This window comes from Sycon ciliatum, chromosome 11, assembly GCF_964019385.1.
Source record: "Sycon ciliatum chromosome 11, ocSycCili1.1, whole genome shotgun sequence".
Taxonomy (NCBI): domain Eukaryota; kingdom Metazoa; phylum Porifera; class Calcarea; order Leucosolenida; family Sycettidae; genus Sycon; species Sycon ciliatum.
In genome coordinates, this window is record NC_088653.1 from 13,997,253 (window position 1) to 14,009,653 (window position 12,401).

The following is a 12,401-nucleotide window of genomic DNA, read 5'->3' on the forward strand; positions in this document are numbered from 1 at the left end:
TGGCAGTCGTGAGTCAGTCAAGTGTCAAGTCAAGTCGGCGGAATAGAGGGAGCTCTGTACTGGTGTGGGGAGCGAACCCTTTCTTATTTTCGCACACCAAGAAATAGTAACTGAAAACGCACCACCTCTACGACTCGTAGATCTACTGCTCTAGCTCTCGCTAGGCTCACCATCTCCGGCTGGGGCTTTGACTCGCGGTGTGAACTCGCTTCCTTCGGTGTCAGTCTGTTTGGCACGTCTCTGGTAGATCTACATGGTCGCACCCTAGCCCTGTTTGTTTAAAAAAAAAAACCAATGTTCAACGTCTCGGCGGGGCCGGGGGGCTGATGGTGCGTAGGTACTAGGTACAGCAGAAAACTACTCTCTCGCCGATTCCGGCCGAATACGGCAGAGCACTGGTGCGGGGACCAGAAAGGAGAGACGAATCCTCGTGCTAGAGTTGTACGCGTGCAAACGGCGTACAGGGCACTGCCGAACTAGGCATCTCGTAGTATGTTCTCGCTCCGTGGCGAGCCAAACGGGGCATCGGATGGCTACGACGCACGTAAATGGCGCTGATTTTCGCTTCGCAGCGACCAGTCAGGGTCGCCAGTTTGCAGCGTCGCTGTACGCTATGAGATTAGTGACACATTTCGGAGCCCTGTCGTTCCCAAAAGACTTCCACACTGTTCGCAGGCACAATACAAAATATTTGCTGTGAGTGAGCACGAAGCGGAAACCGATAAGAGCTGATCTGGCGGAAACTAAGCAGCAGTGTAGGCTCCGGGTTGATGGTGAAAGATTTACATTACGAACCGCTTTGAGAAAACAGGATCCCGATTGAGTATTCTGCCACTTTTTCGACAGGACGCTGGACCTGCAAGTAGTCGGACTGAAATCGTCCTCAACATTATCCGTGTCTGACAACGCGGCGGTGCGATTCGACGGCTCTGCATGCCTAGGTTTCGGGCCAAACGTGCCAACATGGATGGCGGCGCCGTCACACTGCTGTCCGTGCTCGTCATGGCCACGTTGTGCACCGGTTCGCTGGGCGACAGCACTGGAACTAGTAAGGAATCACTGAACTGAGTATTTCGTAGTGTGTGTCCGATACAATCCTTAAATTAACGTTGCACTCCCCCCTGAAACAAAAACACTTCTTTGCGTTTGTCTTCGCAATTTTTGAAACTTTTATACTCAAGAAATGTGCTGAAGGCATAATAATTCGAGACAATGGAGAGACACACTTATGCAGAGTATATTTACTATCATAGAATATAATATGGCTTGAAAGGAGCATCGCTCGACTCTCCTGAGGCCAATTCACGAGGCCAATTCACGAGAAGTGGAAGGTGGATGGGGGTCACGAAGTTTTTTTTATTGCCGAAGAAGTACTATGATGTACTGATAGGCTGATATCGAAATGCCCCCAGGAAAGCGATACATGAGCTATGTATGGCCAGTATGAGGACAGGGGCGTCGAAAGGTATTTTAGTGCGGTACGGTCAGCCATCTGAAGTACAATTTCCTCGTGGAGGAGTGGTGGCGGAGCGGGAAAATTTGGAACTTTAGAGCCAAGATCAGTGTGTTTTATTGATTCACGGGGTACCCGGGGCAATAAGTGCTACGGTCAATACCATAGTGACCGTAGCGTGTCCGACGCCCCTGGGTGATCACTTCCACTCGTACTTTTTTCTTTTCTTTTCTTATTTTACTAGGGAATTCCCAACAGGCATCATCGCCATCTTACAGGGAACCCTAAAAAAGTCTTGATGGATGAACGAAGTACTACACATTGATCTATTGTCATATTGCGCAAAGCCGCTCCGGGCACTTATAAAACCATGCAAATACAAGCAGGCACAGTCATGGGCTGTTGTTAGTCAATGAGTTAGGCATGCTTGATGGCATAATTAGATATAGCGGCACATTGGTTGATAGCCGTGCAAGTGTATCGTGCCAAGATGTACACAACCCGGGGCTAGCAAACTCTTGACAAAATAGAAAACGTAATGTGTTGATATTCCGAGTTTCACCCAAACGGGCCTCATCAGTGCCTGGGAGTCACTTTTTGACACCGGCAGTAGCCACAGTTAACCCTTTGCACTCTGCTCACAGTGTGTGTGCTGGGGGAGGGAATGTGTGTTTGTGTGTGTGTGTGTGTGTGTGTGTGTGTGTGTGTGTGTATGTGTGTGTGCGTGCGCGTGAGTGTGTGTGTGTGTGAGTGAGCGTGTGTGCGTGTGTGTGTGTGTGTGCGTGCGTGCGCGTGAGTGTGTGTGTGTGTATGTGCATATGTGTGTGTGTGTGTGTGTGTGTTTGTGTCGCTATCGCTATCATCGCTTTTGCGATGGGCAGGTCTGAGGTTTGAGGTGTATTTGTGTGCTTATGAGTGTGTGTGTCCGTGTATGCGTGCGTGCTAGCATTAAGCATGTGCTGGCATGTGTGTGTGTGTGCGTGCCATCAATTCTGCTCATTGGTAACTATGACAACAGCAATGGTGACCCGGGGTTCCTGGTGCCGGGATATGCTACCCTATACACTCCACAGTGCTATTCGTGTCTAAGAAATTGAAGAGGTGCCCTGGCCACAAAAACGCGGCAAGACTGAGCAGTGTTGATGCCGAGACCCTGGGTCGGTTTAACTGGCACGAGAGGGTAACATGGATACCGTGAATGGGATGTTTGGGTCTTTGGCCACTTTGCGGTGGGTCTGATCTACTCACGTCCCGCTGCTTAGAAACCAGTTATACACATGTAGCTACAGTCCATTTCAAAACTATAGGGTTTTTGAAATATTTCAAATTTGGCTGGAGGTTTTTGAGAATAGTTTTCGGAATATTGCTCAGGTCCGCTCCACAATTACTCTCATGTAGTTTCTAAATGATTGGATAACAGACGCCCAATTTGGAAACATTTATGCACAAAGTGATCACAGATTTTATGTGGTATAGATGCTGGCATAACGGTTTTTGCCTAGGTACGCGTCTATAGTTTTTGAAATGGACTGTAGAACAATCGGAGCGACAGAAGGTAGCAGCCTCTGGTCATGCATAGCGCGTGTAATGTAAACGTATGCAGTGAATTTGATAATGGTAGCGGTAGATGAATGTAGCAGACGTGTATCGGTTTTGACAAAAATGGTAAAAACTACGTAAGCAGTTTTAACACCCCGAACATTGGTCTTGATGTTTTAGGATGAGTTCTTGTTGTTGTGCCAACTCAATTTGCACGTATGTCGAATGCCGAGAATTGCACCACATGGACATTTGCGACCTTACATGATAATCTTGTTGACGTGTGGATTGTTGGTGATAATTTAACTTCTGCTATCTGGAATATAATTATTAGAAGGGCCCGGTCCGGAGGTTGTCGGATAACGTGCACGCCCCTGGGTTTCTGCGTGCACTTCGGGCCATGATGCTGGTGTTAGCTGCGTGCAAGGTATGCGGATTTGTCATTATAGGATGAATGTAGTGAGAGATAAAACGACAGGCGGCAGATTTAAGAAATTGAGATACTGGAGCTTCGGGCAGTCCGAAGAAGCATGCATGTTATGTAGCGGGTGCAGAAAATGATATCGTGTCCTACGAAGTATTCGGAAGGACCTGAGGCCTTACTCAATATCACCATCTAAGATTCCCAGCTTGCTTGTTTGAAGTTTTATTTTACATCGCAAACCAAACGGGCATTGATGCCCAATATTATGATGGTGATAGAATAAAAAGTGTGGCTCGATAAAGCTCAGTGCACTTGAGAAAATGAGAAAACAGTCAATAGGAAGTATTAGTACAAGTCAAGTTCGAACGAAGTAACAATCAGAGAGAAATAGGAAGATGAGGACTTATGCCAGAGGGAGGTGCTATTCGGCCATATTAACCGTGGAAAACACTTTCAGCAATCTTTTAAACGGGGTTGGACGACGAGTGGACGTGAGTTCCTGTGGCAGGGTGTTCCAAAGCTTCACGCAATGCATCTGATGAGAAGGAAACTACGTGGGCGCGTGAGATCTGCCGGGCGCCCAACATTAAGAACATCCTGCTGAACGCCAATGTCAGAATTCCAGCTGGTAGCCACTCAACCCTTGCTCAAGGTGGATCGCCACGACAACGCCGCACCTAGCTCAGCAAGCGAGTAATACCATACCTCAGCCAAGGTAAAGAAGCCATCTGAGATTTGAAAACATTGCGATCTCTACAGCAACCTGCAGTGGAAGACACAACTATTGTTTTGTAGAGTTAACAATGGACCATATCATATACCGTAATAACGCTCATATAAGCACATGCGCTTATAAGGGAATTTTTGCTACAAATCCAATTTTCAGAAATGAAAATGTTTCACCTAAACTTGCATGCGCGATCAGAGTTCAGTTGCCAGAGATTTTGTGTTTGACTAGGTCTTGTAGTGTCAGCTTCATGGTTCCTGTATGCAGGCTCCTGCGGAAGGCCTCACCGCTCCTAGATTCTCGCAGCCGAGCTTCAGTGTACCGTGGGTTTGTGCGCCCAGTAATGGAGTACTGCCCATTGGTCTGGATGGGTGCAGCAGATTGTCACTTGCAGCGACTTGACCAGACGCAACGCTCAGCCCTCCACCTGATGGGCCCCGGCGCAATGCTGCAAAGCCTGTCTGTCCGGCGCATGGTAGCTGCTTGCACCCACATTTACAAGCTACTGTGCTCCAATCCTACCAGCCCACTTCGTCAGCTCTTGCCTCCCTCTCAAGCCCCCCGACCAGCCCATGTTCAACCCACTCGTCTCTCTCTCTCGTCCGTCTCGACATGCATAACTACCAGCTTGAGACAGGGCTACCTGTCAACAGCCGGGAAAGTTGCCGTAGAGCCTTCCCCGTCTGTGCTGTCCCTGTATGGAATGCCCTGCCATCCGCCGTCCTCAGCCAGCCACCTGACCGGAAACGGCTGCAAAGTTTCAAAGTGTCTGCCTTCCGGCACCTCCGTGCTCAGCAATGGCACTGGGCCACTGACACTCTGTAATATGTATGCACATCTGCCTACACACTGCTGCATATTGCGATACGCCTCGTGCCCTGCTTGCCCGTTTTTCTGGATCTGAATGTGCATCCATTACGCATTATATAATTATACTATATTTGGGTCTCTCCCCCTCTCTTGCTCCCCAACCCTCCCCGCTCACTCTCTCTCTCTCTATCTCTCTCTCTCTCTCTCTCTCTCTCTCTCTCTTTCTCTCTCTCTCTCTCTCTCTCTCTCTCTCTCTCTCTTTCTCTCTCTCTCTCTCTCTCTCTCTCTCTCTCTCTCTCTCTCTCTCTCTCTCTCTCTCTCTCTCTCTCTCTCTCTCTCTCTCTCTCTCTCTCTCTCTCTCTCTCTCTCTCTCTCTCTCTCTCTCTCTCTCTCTCTCTCTCTCTCTCTCTCTCTCTCTCTCTCTATCTCTATCTCTATCTCTATCTCTATCTCTATCTCTATCTCTATCTCTATCTCTATCTCTATCTCTATCTCTATCTCTATCTCTCTCTATCTCTATCTATCTCTATCTATCTATCTCTTTCTCTCTTTCCCTCTCTCTCGTTATTTCTCTCTCTCTCTCTCTCTCTCTCTCTCTCTCTCTTTTTCCGTCTTTCTCTCCCTCTCTCTCTCTCTCTCTCTCTCTCTCTCTCTCTCTCTCTCTCTCTCTCTCTCTCTCTCTCTCTCTCTCTCTCTCTCTCTCTCTCTCTCTCTCTCTCTCTCTCTCTCTCTCTCTCTCTCTCTATCTCTCTCTCTCTTCCTCTCTCTTCCTCTCTCTCTCTTCTATTGGCACGCCTGGTTGTGCTGAAGCCGAGACCCAAGGTCGGCAGAGCATCCCAGACCGCGCCACCACTCCCGTTATTCATGGCTCACACATGACGGGTTTACGTGACTCTAGTAAAAAAATAAAAAAATAAATGCTGCTTTTCAGACTTTTTCCGTGATTGTGTCAAAGTGAGAATTTCGGTAGTGCCTCGCCGATTAGAGTAGGCGCTTATAAGTGAGAGTGCGCTTGTATCCTAATACAGGCACATGCGCCTATACGTGCGTTACTGAAGTAGTTTTAAGCATGTTCTAGGTGTCATATCAGTCTCAAATATTGTACAGAGGTTCATTATGTCTATATATTAGAGAGGTTCCGCATAACGTAATTACTTTAGTAAAAAACGTAGTCGATCTACGGAAAGTCTTACGTAAACTGCATGCGCATCTGTATTCCGCCATAACGAGTTTTCAAATCACGTAGCTGCCCTTGGCAACTTTCCGTAAGTGGAATGCAAACTAGCAAATTCACTGGGTTTTCCCGCCCACTAACGTAAAGTTGCTCAACTTTACGTAGTGCGGGACCTCTCTATTATGAACAATTTCCAATCAAAAAGCACTTTTCCAAAAAATGACCCATTGGGTCTGTTTTTGCTTTGGACGGGCCATTTAGACAAGGGGATTTGAAAGCGGATTACAAGTACCATCTGGCCCCGCAAGCAATGTACCATCTGGCCCCACAAACAATGGCCAAGTTTAGACTTCAATGTTTGTCTCGTTTTGTTGTTTGTTGTGTCACAGGGGAAGGAGAATGCAAGTTTGATACCTCAATAAAGCTAAAATACTTCCCAGTGCCTGCGACCTATGCCGAAGCTGCTCTGCATTGTCGAAGTATTGAGGGCGACGTGGTATCGGATATCAACTGCGCACAGCAGTTCCTGGAGGAAATTCACAAGACGAGAGTCGAGAAAAAAGTCGATAATTTCCCTACTTGGATTGCCGTGGCAACAGGGCCGCAGTTGCTACGCAATGACGTTGGGTTACACCCCGGCAGTCCTGTTGAAAAAAAGTCTACCGATAAGCGCCTGATCATGTGCCAGGTCCCCAAAGTTCCAGGAACTGCGCACATGCCAGAATACGTTCATGGTGAGTTTTCTCAACTGTTGTGGTGGGCTTTTTGGCCTTGTTGGTGTCTGTATTATTTTCCAGTCAGATTTTCGACTTTTTTCACCATGGACTGGGGGCCAGGCGTGCGTTTGTATGTGTGTGTGGGGGGGGGGGTGGGGGGAGGGGGTAATCCCTGGACAAACTGTCGTCGTTTATTGAACGATGCCTGCGCAGGGAAAACATGAACCAGCTGGGAGCGAAATCCTACAGTTTGGATGACTGGCGGTGTGTAGTCGCTACACACATCTGCATTGATTTATTTATTTATTTTTACAGCTCCAGGGCACACTCAGTTCGAATACGTACAATTCAATCCGTTCTAGATTTCATTAGTCTCAAATACACAGTTTGGTTGTACAGTGCCCGTTGTCACAACCAATGGAAATCTACTTCGCGAAATGCTACGTTAACGCCAGCAGTGTATCTTGGGTACCCTGTAAGAAGACCTTAGGGTTGATAATAATACTTGGTCCGCCCAGTTACAATTGGCGCTTATCTTCACACTTGTCTCAGGAAGGAAATACGAATATTAGAAGTAAGCCACGATCACAAAGCACTATGTACATGATTATTTACATGTGAGTAAGCAACTCAGTCGAAAATTCAAGCAAGTTACACATCCTCCTCGCCACTATCGTCGCTGGAGGAAAAGCTCAAACCGTTTGATCCGGACAGCTGCTGCACGTTTCATAGCTTGTTCCACTTCTCCTCGTCTCGAATCACGCTCAAAGGCAGTGCATGCCTGTCACCTTGACGATCAGAAGCTGAGTGAGACTGCCCGCATGTTCGCTGTAAGTGTTATCCCCATTTGTCGCAATACTGCGACTTTGTTTTAGACAAGAAGGCAACGCCACAGTGTCCTTTTTTTCAAATCGCCTCTTGATCAGCACCCACGCGAGCGGCTGGTGGTGCTTGTAGATCGACATGCAGTGCACTGATGGCTTCCGCTTGATGTAGCACCTGTGCGTACTGCACCTAAGTCCTAACGCCGTGCACCAGGCTTTTCGGCTTGTTCCTTGTAAGTCCTTTGCTCGAGTGTTTCCCTCACTCAGGGCTTCGTGTTTATTTTGATTAGTTCCTTGTGGTTGCTGTAGATTGCGTTTTTGGTGTTGGTGTGGGAGTTACTGATATGCAAGGTGGGTCTTTTTGAGTCGGCATTTGTAGTGTTAATGCAGCTGTCAGTGTTGCTCGCGGTCTGCCACTGGCAAGCTCTACCGCCGCAAGAACCGATGGCGGAGGATCAGGAGGAGGCAGTGGGACCGGGACCGCAAGCGGCACCGCCTCAGCCAAAGCCGCCGGGGGCACTGACGAGGGAACCACCGACGGCCGGAGCAAAGGCGGCGACACAAGCCGACCCGATGAGCCACCACGCCCATTCTCCTCCACCACCGCCACCAACGACGGCGGAGCAAGCACAGTCTGTGAGCCAGGATCCGCGGGTTGTGTAGGCAACGGCTGTGTGGTTAATGGTTGTTTTCTAGGTCGCCCTCGCTTCGGTCTTTGTTGTTGTGCGCAAGGTGGAAGTATGTGACGTGGTGTGTGTTGTGGTGTGTGTTGTTTGATGTTTGATGTGTGCGTTCAGGACGAGACAGAGAGAGTACAGAGGAAGCGGAGGATGGAACGGACGGCGGAGGGAGCAGTGAGTCGGAGAGCAGTGATGGGAGTAATGGTGAGAGTGCCGGTGAGAGTGTTAGTGTTGTGCGTAGGTTTCGTGTTAGCAAGTCTTCAGTGTACAATCATCTGCTGGCTAGTCCTGATTGTTGCAGTGCGTATTCCGACTCTTCGTTCACTGTATTGTGCCGTGGTCGTCATGGTTATGGAATACAGTTAAAAGTGTTGGAAGCTATCTATCAGCGTCTGTACAAGCCTAATTTGTGTGTACAGAAAGATAGTATAATTGGGTTGAAATTGTTCAAGTAACGTGTCGTGTTTAGTGCGGGCAAGCTTGGCCGTTAATGTTCTAGGTGTAATGTACTGCTGTTATGTGTTATCACGTTGTCTTTCCTTCCTTTCTCCTTAATAATAATAATAATAATAATAAACACAGCTCGCATCTTCCCTGAACCTATTAGACCGGAGCAGAGTCGACGCATCTGTCAACAATGTCAAGCCAAGTTAATCTATCTCCTGTAGCTTGGAGAGCGCTCTCCGCGGAGAGATCTGCTGCCTTCAAGTCGTACCGATTCGTATCTATCCACCGCAATGGTGGACGGCCACGGTTTTTTTATGTCGTTTGTGTTGATTGATAGCTCCGGGACTTGGTACGTCGGGAATGCCCAAGTAAAATAATACAATACAATACAAAGCGTACGCGTTTCTTGACCCAGCCGTGTGTCTACTGAATACAACTATAGTAGCAAACAATAAAATAAATCCACGGGTTCGGGTACCGAGCAGATCAAGAACAAGTAGTCGTACAACTCCCACAAACAACAATAAGAGGACAGAGAACATGTGTCACTTTCTCTGTCCTCTTATTGTTTGAACTAGCTCTGCCTCTCGGTATCGAGCACTCTCTTGGACAGCCTGGAACCTCTCTGTGTTATAAAGATAGTAGCAGTAGGTTCCTTTGTTTTGACAAGACAAGGCCACAAGGCATTTGCAAACATCAGCACGAGCAGTTCACCAGCAACACTCCACACCACCAAGTAGTCAATACTGACTAGCTTGTTGCGTTCCATAAGATCGTGGGAACCCAGCAGAGGAGGGCAAATGAACGGCAAATGAATGGCGTGGGGATAAAAAATAGGATGGATGTCTGTATTCCGTGGCAAAAAAAGGAGAGGTGCGGCTTTTATACTCCTGTGCGCATTCTACTCTGAAAAAAAAGGTGATGAAATGGATTTGTCGGGATGTGGTCTTCAGGTCGACCCGCTAGCTGATGAGCGTCAGCCTCGTCAATGTAAACCAAATGTCAAATCAGTGTGCGCTGAGGGTTGATGCAGCAACCTTTCATTACTCCGGGTACTGTAGTACTGTCTGTTCAGTGTTTGCGCATGGTGTTCTCGGTGTACCCTCTGCATGCACGCTCAAAACATGCTCAAAGCATGCTCAATGTATGCTCAAAGAATTGCTGTGTGCATGATCCGTGCATGCTCGAAGCGTGCACAGAGAATGCGGGGTGTGCGCCCAATGCATGATCATTATATGCTCAGGGTACGTTCTCAGGGTTCTGTTCTTCTGGAAAGGGGAAAATCTCGAACACAATATCTCACGTGAGGTTAAGTCCTGTGACTATTCTGCATTCATATGTTTCAGTTACGTTCGCGTGCACGGGTTCTGCGAAATCAGTGACATTCTTCGACGTCGACTTGCTCTACTTCACGGGACAGCGTTTGTGTCGGACCACTGGCGGGGGCGTGTTGACTCACGGCGACAAGTGCTTGGACAAGTTTCAACACTGGTATTATCAAAAGAATCACAGAGCCATGCGGGTGAGCTGGATGGACGGCGGCGGAGACCTCTCAGAGTACACGAGGAAGACGAGCGACCACAAAGAGCGCTCCTTGATTTCGGAGCCAGCGCAACGATACGGAGTTCTCTGCGAGAGTCATGGTAAGCCCTTTCCCGGTGTTTTAGCTTCTCAACCCGACGGTGCGGAGTGCACGTCTCAATTATGATCTGGTGCAACCTTGTGGTCCAAAAGGGGACGGCGGGGGGATAGCTTTTTTAGTCCCAATTGTCACTGTACTGGAGTTCAGCTTGGAAATTTGTAGGGGGGAAATTCGCCGCTACCCATTTCATGTGCTTTCTCGCGGAACTTTAGAACAGAAACTGTTTCCCCCTCGTTACTGGAATGCGTAGAGTGTTCCCGTGATTCTTCACTTCTCCTTTCTGTGATGGTGAGCTGAACATCACTATTGCCTTGCTTGCATGGAGCGTAATATTGTTTTCTCGTGTGTTTGTGTGCATGTGTGTGAGTGGTTTCTCGTGTGTATGTGTGTGTGTGTGCGTGCGTGCGTGCGTGTGTGTGTGTGCATGTGTTTTCACCTCTTCGCATGTTCCCTCACACATTGCAGGCAAGCATAGATGTGCCTCGTTCAAGACAATAGATATTCAGTACATCCCCAGGAATATGACGTACGTTAAAGCCAGGGACCACTGCAAAACTCTCGGTGCCAGGATTCCACGGAGAACGCGCTGTGTACAAGGCTACTTGGCAGCGACTTCGAAGTCGTACACACCTGTAGCCTGGCTGTGGTGGCACAGTGGACATGACCAGTACGCTAGCAATGAAAAGCTATACGCCATCAATGGCAGCTCACCACCACAACACGAAGTTGTCTGCGAATTTATCTCAGGTTAGAAAAACGATTTCTTTAACAACTTTGAAACTCCATTGTAGGCTTGTCATATATTTTCAGTGCGCCCAACTCGCAACATACGAACAGTTCTTCGCTAGACCACGTACAGCAAATCGTCAAATAGGAGGATAATAGGCTCCTACATCCCTGATGATGCCCTCCTGGGTGAAAATTTGGACAATGTATTGTAGGCGGTGTAGCCAAGGACTGTTGCGAGTTGGGTGTGCGGAAAATGATTTATCCTTCGATACAATTTTTGACAATTTAGAAAATCCTGATGATGGCTCCAGGCCTTGGAAGAGATGTATTAGTAATTTGCAGCGAAGACACCACTGTTCAGTGCCGAGAAGTTTTACATACTCATGTCATTGCCTGTGTGAGACGAGTGCATATGGCCGATCGGCTTGCGGGCCTGCCTGCGAAGCAAGAGGTCCCGAGATCGAGACCCGTGCTGGTTGTAAGGAGTACGGTGATTAACTTCCCCGACACCCACAGCTTGGGGGGGGGGGGGGAGGAGAACAAGGATGCGGTTTACGGCGTTGTGGGCTGTTACATGGCCGGTCGGTTGATTAACTCATCTCCTCTCCCCTGACTCAATTGTGAGGTGTGCATTCACCACTAAAATGTACAGGCGTGGTGGTGATAGCTTGCTGATGCAATATTCCGCTGTTTTCTCCACGCTGCTTTTCCCCTCTCTCTCACAGGTGAAGAATGCGCAAAAGTTCGAAAGAGGATGCAGCATGTTCCAGGGGCTCTACCACATGCTTCCGCTGTTTCGAAATGCAAATCGTTGGGAGCAGAGCTGGCTTGGTCGATAGCCTGTGCCAGGTCCTTCGTGGGGGACATCAGAAAAAACGAGAAAGACCCGAAATTGTCTCCTCCTTCTGCCTGGACGTCACTTACGGATGCGAGACATCCGAAAGCTCCACTGGATACCAGCGGCCGACCTGCGGATCCATTGCAGAAACGTCTTGTTATTTGCGAGACTCTTGAGCTGCCTGCCAGGCCAAAGCCACAGCCAAAGCCACAGCCAAAGCCACAGCCAAAGCCACAGCGAAAGCCAAGGCCAAAGCCGGTGGTGACACCCGGTGAGTTTTCCTCGACTGTTTGAAATCTTCTATTCTCACGATGGCCTGTGGACTGTTGTGGGCTGTGTTGTATTGCGGTCATGCGTTTCTTGTAGTGCTGACGTCGTTGTGCTGGGAAACCTGGTGT

At 48.5% G+C, this 12,401-nt stretch overlaps 1 protein-coding gene across 1 annotated transcript in view; it reads left to right on the forward strand.

Annotated features, from left to right (window-relative positions):
- The first annotated feature begins 363 nt into the window (after positions 1-363).
- Positions 364-12,401, forward strand: part of LOC135827399 (uncharacterized) — a 68,470-nt gene continuing 56,432 nt past the window's right edge. Inside the window, exons 1-6 of the mRNA XM_065339892.1 lie at positions 364-1,048; positions 6,517-6,861; positions 8,465-8,551; positions 10,141-10,437; positions 10,902-11,183; positions 11,891-12,274. Of these exons, the coding sequence (XP_065195964.1) occupies positions 934-1,048; positions 6,517-6,861; positions 8,465-8,551; positions 10,141-10,437; positions 10,902-11,183; positions 11,891-12,274 (1,510 nt within the window). The 5' untranslated portion in view covers positions 364-933. The remainder of the gene's footprint in view (positions 1,049-6,516; positions 6,862-8,464; positions 8,552-10,140; positions 10,438-10,901; positions 11,184-11,890; positions 12,275-12,401) is intronic.